At 40.0% G+C, this 9,288-nt stretch overlaps 1 protein-coding gene across 2 annotated transcripts; it reads left to right on the forward strand.

Annotated features, from left to right (window-relative positions):
- Positions 1 to 753: 753 nt before the first annotated feature.
- On the forward strand, positions 754 to 8,999 carry spry4 (sprouty homolog 4 (Drosophila)). Of its 2 annotated transcripts, none has more exons than XM_015349414.2 (2): positions 754 to 865; positions 5,081 to 8,999. In XM_015349414.2, the coding sequence occupies exon 2, from the start codon at positions 5,113 to 5,115 to the stop codon at positions 6,079 to 6,081; it is 969 nt and encodes a 322-aa protein (XP_015204900.2). In that variant the 5' UTR covers positions 754 to 865; positions 5,081 to 5,112; the 3' UTR covers positions 6,082 to 8,999. The 2 variants fall into 2 exon arrangements, with proteins under 2 accessions (XP_015204900.2, XP_015204899.2); XM_015349413.2 differs by lacking the exon at positions 754 to 865 and adding an exon at positions 2,603 to 2,750.
- The last annotated feature ends 289 nt before the right edge of the window (positions 9,000 to 9,288 follow it).

A 9,288-nucleotide genomic window follows, 5' to 3' on the forward strand; every position in this document is an offset into this window, starting at 1 on the left:
ACTAAAGGGCTCTCACTATTTTTAAGTCGGATCTTCTTTTTAAGATCACACCGCGTTTAAACAAATCAGTTGTTTTAACCTTTGGTTTAACCTGTAGCTCTGAAACGCTCGCAAAGAGGCTGGATTTATTGATTTAGATAGGCCGCCGACTTGGATAGAGAATGACCGGCCTGCTCCGCGGGTCGTTTCAATGAACGTCCTGAGGCCGATAAATACTGGAACGTAAAAAAAGTGGTGAAGGCTTTTTTTTTGCGTGAAGCAACAGCTGATCAAAAGGAAGCTTAAGCCGTGTGAAAATGCAGCGTTAATAAGCTTCCTGTGTTGTTGCATTTTGCGTATTGCTCCACAAGACAAGACACCTCGTTTGTCCGATGGCTCAGGTAGCGATTTCTGTAACTGTTTATTCCATAACTATGCTCAAATACAGCGTCCTACAAGTAAATCGGTCTCGTTATCATTCTTATGATATGATTAATGACAGAAACATGCTTTGTTGGTGTTCTTTTCAACAATTTATTTGTCATAACATTGCAGGGCTTCAGATTAAGAAAAAAAAGGGGGTTTAAATAAACTTTATTAAGGGCTCCTGCCTGGGGCGACCAAACAGGGGCTGGTTTTTTTCACACCTCGCTCCTCATTGGAGGCCTATCCCATTCCGCCCATCTGGCTTTGGAGTTGTGATTGACAGACACCTCCTGTTTAAAAAAGTACCCGGGTCTTCCAGGAAGAAAAAAAAAAGGTGGATGAGCTCAGGTGGTTTGTTTGGGAGCATTAAAGGCACTTTTTCTACAATCCAAAGCTGTTACAGCGAAGACCTTTTCCTTGAAATCCAGAAGGTGTGCCTAGTTACAATACTCAGATTGTGGTAAGACTTCCTAATTTATAGAATTATATACGTATTTTTAGGTTTATAACAAAACACCTTAAATTTCAACGCTATTTCGGACGCAGTACTGTGAAGGAGATATTTCGCAACGGGGAATCAAGCAACTTCTTGCGAAACCTCTATAGATTTCGCCTTTTCTCTCAGAACTGATAGCTGAAATCCCTGCTGTCAATTGCTACTTTCCTAATCGGAATCGTTGCACCTGCGTTTTAAGCCCCCCCAAAACCCGCAGCTTTAAAACAAAAGGTGAGGTGACAACTTAAATAACGTTGACATTAGTTAAAAAGATCGTCTGACAGTTACTCTCCAAATGAAATATCTAACCCGCGATATAGTCCTTGGGGGGAGGGGGTAGACAGTGGGATGTTTTAAAGGAAATTTACAGTCATTTCCTCTGTGTGGTTTCGTTACAAATCAACAACATCCTGTTCTTTTGTGAGCCGCAGAGTCGCTTCCAGTTCCAGCTGCCTGCCTGAAATAGTTTTCAGAGCGATGCAGAATGATTTTGAAATGCTTAGGAAACGGGGGACCTCACGTAGAGATGACAGTACATCGCTGCAAAAGTGCATGTAAGGGAAGACAACTCTTTTGAAGGTAGAAGCGATTACCCTAGTTAAATTGCAATAATAGAAATGTAACGGTTTGCAATTAAGTTATAGACTAAATTGGACATGTGGTTTTTATTTGAAAGACAGCTTTGTCTGCTTTTAGAAGAAATAGTCCATTGCACCTGCATATAACTGTTTTGCCTCAATTGGGAACTAAAAATCTATGGCTTATCAAGTGCAGCAGGCTGAAAACGTGGTTTTCGTTAATGGCTCTGCTAAAATGACACGAGAGGTGTACAAGCCATTCGTCTTTCCTAATGTAAAGAGTTTATTTGACCTACTTAAGTTTAAAGAGGAGAGCAATTGGCTTCTGAGGAGTTTAAAGTCCATCCAAAACGCAAACTAGGAATTAATTCAATATTTTGTTTTCTTGCGAAATTCAGTCCAACTTTAAAACCAGCGAAACGGACAGGTTACACGCGTCTAGTGATTTGATGTTTCTAGATCATGTTATATAACAGCTCTGCAGTCCTGCATTGCGTTTGCCACTCTGGCAAAACCTAAACTGCTGCCTGTGAGGTAGGATTTGGTAGGCCGGTACGTTTAGTTTTGGAATAAAATACTTTTTCATATCGATACAATCTTTGAAAATATTTCCATTGGGGGAAAAAAAACTCAAGCGGAAAAGCACGCGAACAAAATTCCAAATGAATGCACATACAGCGTTGTAGACATCTTGACATGATTCAATATGATAGCATGTATACAGAACACAATAACGCGCAAAAGCATGCTGATGTATTTAATTGTTTAATTTGGTTTAACAACGTCCTGAATACACCGCGTTCGTTTTCCGGAAATTAACGTACATTATCGGTCAAAAGGCTCCTGTGGGGTTGAATGAAAGGCTGAATACATAAATAAATAAGTAGCGTGGCGTGAGGTACATAGCCGCCCCATTCATGTAATCTGCTCTGACATTGCCCTTGTGAAGGAAAGATCCCAATCCTTCCATTCATGAAATCCGGATCCTCCCATTCATAAAAATTTAGCCCCCGCACTTGCGCGCTGAAACGCTATGCCCTCCCATTCACAAAAAATCTGAAAGCGCATCTGCGCAGTATGGCAATCACCCTCCCATTCATAAAAAAGCCATTTTCCCAAGCAGTTGCAACATCGTAGCAAAAAGCCCGAGTCCTCGCTGCACTGCAGGTCAAGTCGACTGCGATCGCGGGTTTCTCTTGGTGGTTTTAACTTGGACCGATAACTTTGGAATACATAGCAACCAAATAAGGGAATGCGTTGTTTTTTAACAAGTAAGTGTATTCTTAAATCTTTTGGTAATAATCGCGCTAGGGTTTAAAAGAGAGATGATAACTAACCTTATTTCAAAGTGCAGTATTGTAGGTAACATTTCAGATTCTTTCTAGTTTCTTGTATTCAATTAAATATCTATCGCCCGGCATTTGGAACAAGCTGTTCCTTATTTGCGCTTTATGTCAACATTTAACTATGGAATCTACCATTCCTAGAACTGTCTATACACGGATGAATGAACAAGCAGGTCGAAATGGGAAGCTCTGTTACATCTTTAATCATTTTACTTTCTCTTTATCAACCTCATTTTTTTTTGCGAGGTAAGATCCTGAGCGGTTTTTTTTTTACCCACAGAACCTGGCGTAGTCGACCATTTGCATGTTATTGGGGATAACATTACATTATTCTCATCTACAGTATTTATAGTCGTTTATGACGAAGCGTAAGTCAGGTGGAGCTGTCGTTTCTCTTGTGTTGAAATCCCAAATCGTATAAATAAGGAAAAAATACGTATCTTTTTATTGAATCCAACCTGTACGTCTTCTTGCTGACCTTTCTTTATGCTCTCTGAACAGCATGAGTCAAAATGCGGAATGCACAGAAAGCCACATTAAAGAGATACTCGTAATGTTTTTTAAATGAATACGAACTATTCTCTCTTCTATCTAGCTCTTTGTATAAAAAATTATAACCTCTACGATTCTACGATTCTACGAAATCTACGATTTTTTCCCCTCGACAAAAGGCGGCGAATTGAAGACTAATACTCTTTGCCCTACGTTTACGCTATCGCATGGAGTACATGTTATAGTCTACCATTTACATGTTTAATTTAAAGCTTTTATAAGAGTATAGCGCAAAGTGGTTATTAGTGTTTCAAAATGTATTTTTTTCCATAAGTTGTGCCACCGAGAATTTCTTTTCGAGGTTTAACAATATTTACTATTAAAACATCTACTGAGAGGATACGTTTTTGTAATTGAATAACAAAACACATTTTACGCAAATCTTTACATTCCATAAGTTTATGGATATAATAGGACGATGATCAAGACTAAATATTGGCCTCTATTTCAGTCACCGGTTTGCTATTTAAATTGTCAGTTGAAACAAGTTTTAAATATTCACATACAAATCTTCCAAAGTATAGCTTTTCTATATTCGCCACTAATTCAGAATTCTGCACTATTTAAGATTTATATTTGTATTGGTATAGACAAGCATGACCAAAAAATGCTAAATATAGCAATACAATTTTGCAGACGTGATGAAAACGCTTAATTTCGGTTTGATTAACTCTTTTCGATTTACTTTTGAAAAACACTTTTTGAAATTTCATTATTTTCATCTTTTACATTTTTGCATATGACTAAACGGTGGAGTCCCGAGGTTTAAGACCAAAACAACGCAAAGATTCCATGAAAGGTTGTTGAGGACCCACTAGCACAAAATTGGGGTGTATAAACAAACAAAGCACTTTTTCCACTTCAATTTCAGAGAGGCAGGAAGCCTCTTTAGGAAGATATGAGAATCGCATAAACGCTTAAGGTAGTTCAGGTACATCTGGATTGACAACCGCAATCGGTGACGGAAATAGCGTTGTCCTGGAACAATACTTCTTAGTTAAATCGTTCCAATTAAGACAGCAGCAGCAGCAGAAGAAAGATAGTTCCTTCATTCGGTCTGTGTCTGAAGATTCTTTTTAGGTAATGACTTACGGTAAGCCCTTTCCAGCACACATAATATAGCTTGACACATTTTAAACCGTTTTTAATTTATACACACTCTACTGCTAAACAGTCAGAACATTAAGCTAATAATTGTAATTTTTCATATACATATTTTTAACGCCATATTTTAAACAGAAAAACATGGCGTGTAATGTAAACGACCCATAATGCAAATATGCAGACTCTTGCGACTTTTTTTAATACGTTACCAATTTAACTTTTTTTTTTTACAAAAAACACATTTATTTCTAAACCTTCTTTAGATAACGTAACTTACAACGTCTGTACGTGCTGTTTTTTAAAATAATCGTTGCCAATTGACTGAACAACGTAAGGGAGAGTACTTTTACATTTAATGAACCTTTTTATTAAAGACGAGGTTGAGGCCTGCGTCTGCGTTCTGAAACTAACAAAACTGAATTGGAAAAATACCTCGATTTGCATTTCAGATCTTAAAATCTGCGAATGTCTGTACTACAAAGATATTTTCATGTCCTGTGAGAGTAAATTGTTTCTACACTGGCTTGCTCAATAGCGAAGTTTGACAACCGCCTGGTTTGGGTTCTGCATGTGTGACATGGCTTACTCTCTTGTTGCAGGCTCTGTAGATGCTGAGCGCTGTGCGTGATATATGAAGGTCTCAGAACAACAGATGGAGTCAAGGGTTCCACAGCACATCCCTGGAGTCTCCTCTTCCATTATGGTACAACCTTTGCTGGACAGCAGAGTCCCCTACGGGAGGCTACAGCATCCTTTGACCATTTTCCCTATCGACCAAATGAAGGCGACGCACATTAAGAACGATTACATCGACAGCCCGGCAGTGGTGGTGGAGCAGCCGACGAGTCAAAAGGGCCTGAGGGGGACCCATGAGTCTCTGCTGGTGGTCCACCAGCAGCAGCAGCAGCATCACCACCACCACCACCACCACCAGAGGTGCGATCCCCACGACATCACTCACCCCTGGATCTCCTTCGGCGGGCGCCCCAGCTCGGTCAGCAGCAGCAGCAGCACCTCGTCGGACCAGAGGCTGCTGGACCACGCCGCCCCGCCCCCCGTGGCGGACCACGCCTCCCCGCCCAGGTCTGTGAACGCTCAGCCCAAGTCTCTGGCCCCCCAGCCTCTGGACCTCAAGGCCCCTGCCCCGCCGGAGGCCGCGAAAAAGCATGCACCCCTGTGCGAGGACTGTGGGAAGTGTAAGTGCACGGAATGCACCTTGCCCAGAACCCTGCCCTCCTGCTGGGTCTGCAACCAGGAGTACCTGTGCTCCGCTCAGAACCTCGTGGACTCGGCCACGTGCATGTGCCTTGTCAAGGGAATATTTTACCACTGCACCAACGACGACGACGACGAGGGCTCCTGCGCGGACCGGCCCTGCTCCTGCTCCCACTCCAACTGCTGTGCCCGCTGGTCCTTCATGGGGGCCTTGTCCCTGGTCCTGCCATGCTTGGCGTGTTACCTGCCAGCCGTGGGCTGCGCCAAACTCTCGCAGAAGTGCTACGACAGTGCCAGCCGGCCCGGCTGCCGCTGCAAACCCCCCGCGCTGGCCTGCAAGGCGGCCAAGGTGAAAGCCAGCAGCGGACAGGGGAATCCCTCCTGATGGAGCCCGGTGCCCTGTCCGGTGTGTTCGGCATCGGAGAATCCCTCACGCTTCCGCCTCTATAAAGGCTTGTCTCCTTCCGCTGGATGGTAGCAAATATGGTACTTAAAGGGTTAAACTGTACGTTCTTATTATGCTAGAAGATTTAAAAAAAAAAACCTTCAAGAGCTGTTGGCTTTAAAGGCCTACTTAAACGTACGTCTTTAACGTGTTACAAAGACCAACGCAAAAAAAAAAAAGCGAAAGGCACAAGTTATGTTTTTGAACACTTTCTGCATTTTTCAACTATTTATTACCCATCAACATGAGACCCGTCTCTGTAGCTTAAGGATATGATATATTAGTATGTTTTAAATAAGCCTGCAAAGTAACAAACCCACAGTAGCTGAAAAGAAGCCAGACTGTCTCGATTGAAATGGGGAGGGGGTTGGGGGTTGCACCTGCTGCCTGCAAGACTGTCCCGGAATTTGATTTAAAAACTTTGCTGGACTGCCCTCCTGCAGGTTCCCCAAGCAAACGCAGAATTAACAAAAGTCTTTGCTGGTGTGAATTGTGTGTGATTAGAAGTACTCAACACTGCCCGCATCTCCTCTTTATGACAATCTCTATATAATTTTAGATTGCCGACTCTGTAGAAACGCAATCTGTCCAGAGACCAATGTACCTGTCTTATGCATCAGCTGTAGGGTCCTGTGTATTTATAAGCTTGTGATAGATAATAAAAGGAAGAATCTAATGGGAGACTATTGTGCGTCATGATAAATAAAGCGCATATGTTATAGGGAGATAAATGCAGCTCATAACGGAGAGACAGGAGTCAGTTGAGTTTGAAAGAGTCCTTATTTTGGAGTATGGAGTCCTTCTGAAAACCTTCACAGATAAATTGCCTTTGTTGATTTCCCCTTAAGCCTAAACTTGTCATAAAGTGGAAAGCCAAATCCTGTTTATGGTTTTAATAGTGAAAAGACTCCTCAGGGATGATTTAATTTACTCGTCATTAGAAGAGTTTTTTTTTTACATGGCTTTCATAAAGGAGACAAGATAAATTCAATGGACTTGATTTACTAGGCTTTGCACCAGGAGAAGAGCTGGCTGCATTGTAGACGAATCAGACGTGCTCAAGAATCCGTTAAAATGTTACACTTTATTTTCTTTAATGAATTAAAAATCATCAATGGTTGCAATTTCCTAAGAAGAAAGAGAGAAGCATAGTAAATCTGCACCACTTTATTTAAATTGCTCATGTTACTTGCGCAACCTCTACAGATCAAGACAACTCTAATAACGAAAGCAAGCACAGTATTAAGAAACAAGAACATGATGTCTGTTTCACATTAGTCTAAATAAATTTCCATGTCTACCACATTGTTTCACTACCGACCAAATTGTAACCCCTGCTGCTGAACTGTATCCATTGTTTAAAGTTTTGCTGTAAATATCCTGTTTTTTTTTAGAAAGTCTGTTTTAGTGCCTATAGTATGTCAGGGTTCAAGCCAAAGGAGTATGTTGCTTTTCTTTTTACTTTAAGGGATATTTTAGTTTTTAAGGTGCACTTGGTAACTGATTTGATTTTAATTGCTCTTAAAGGTACGGTATCCTTATAGCAGAATGATCCTATTTGACATTAAGGGATACTGTCTCTCCATATGCCCATTTAATGGAGAACGTTTTACCCTGTACTGGCTCCTGCAGTTTGTACAGGCCAATGTTTGTATTTATACACCGAAGAAAGCGTGTCAAAATGAGAGAAAACCACTGTTCCATCTCTTGAATGTTTGAGGCATTAGTATTTCGGAGTGGCAGTGCTCCGTTTTGTAATTCATTTTTAAAGTATATGCCAAAATAGAAGCTAAACACCTCTAAAGAAATTGCAAAAGTTTTTCTTTTTTTTTTAAAGAAATGACCTATGCAGGTGGTGTTTTTTTGTATATAGTTCTAAAGACTTTTTTTTCAGTATGTTCCTAAACCTTTTAACATAGTAATTTTAATGTACTGTAAAATTGCATGGTACAATATAGTGAATATTAGGAAAGGTTGGTGAGCCTAAGAAAACAAGACCGCTCTTTCCATCTCTAACAGCACTTGATTTAAAAACGGTGCTGGGTAATAAAAATACCTCTTTGTTTATGCTATTCATGCCTCATTACCTTGGAAGAGGCATGTCTAATTCTTAGTTCCTTCCCACCTCCGAAACCTTATATTCACGGAAACTGCTAAACAAATACAATTTCAGCTTTCTTGGAACAACTGATTTCCATTTCTGTTTGGCCTCATTGTCACATTTTCCAGTGCTGCATGACAAATACCCCAGGCTTGATTGACAAAATACAGCTGCATTACATAAACATTTCAAATCTATAAAGCCCCAATCTGTGCCCCCCCAACACCCAGCAAGGCAGGGTCTATCAGATACAAATTCTCTTTTCAGTCAGATGGTCTGCATCTTCCACGTTTGTTTAAAAAACGGAACATCAGCCTCTTTCAAGTTCAATGAGCAATTCATAAGTCAAAAAGTCCCCAGATGATGAAATGATCAATTTTCCAGAGCAAATTCAAGATTAAAGCATGTTTTCTGAAAGTTGCAAAGAATATTGAATAAACTCACTAGAAGGCTTTGTGGCATTTGTGAAGCCGTCAGAACTGCATTACAAAGGTTGTTTGCCCATTCAAAAATACTTCCTTGCAACTGGCTTGTAAAATTCTGTCCTAGCAATGTAAATGTCGAGAGAAAAAGCTATACTATTTCTTGTACAGAAAAACTCACATATAAAAGTTTTCCTTTATAGATATTTATTTTGAAGTTCTATTTTATATAGTATTTATTTTAGATGCCTACTATTGTTTGTGAAGAAATGTTTTAAAAAGCTTATGTTGAAAAACAGAATGTACAATGAAATAAGAAAATATATATTATTAAATATGGTGTGTTGCGTATTTATTTTCAGTACAATGCAATAGAAACCCTAGACACTTTTTTTCTAGCTGAATATGGTTTGATTTTTGAAGTAAAAAAGATTATAACACTGGCGAATGTCAAGAACATAATATGTTATGTTTTTGACACTAGCCATTCATCTATATCAACAGATTCATGGACGTCATGAAAACATTTAATATACTTTTCTATAATTGTGGACCTCTTCATTACAAAACTATTACTGGTGAATCTCAATGGTTTCTAGCAGAGCATAACTAGTTCTGTTCACT

Source organism: Lepisosteus oculatus, chromosome 11 (genome assembly GCF_040954835.1).
Source record: "Lepisosteus oculatus isolate fLepOcu1 chromosome 11, fLepOcu1.hap2, whole genome shotgun sequence".
NCBI lineage: Eukaryota > Metazoa > Chordata > Actinopteri > Semionotiformes > Lepisosteidae > Lepisosteus > Lepisosteus oculatus.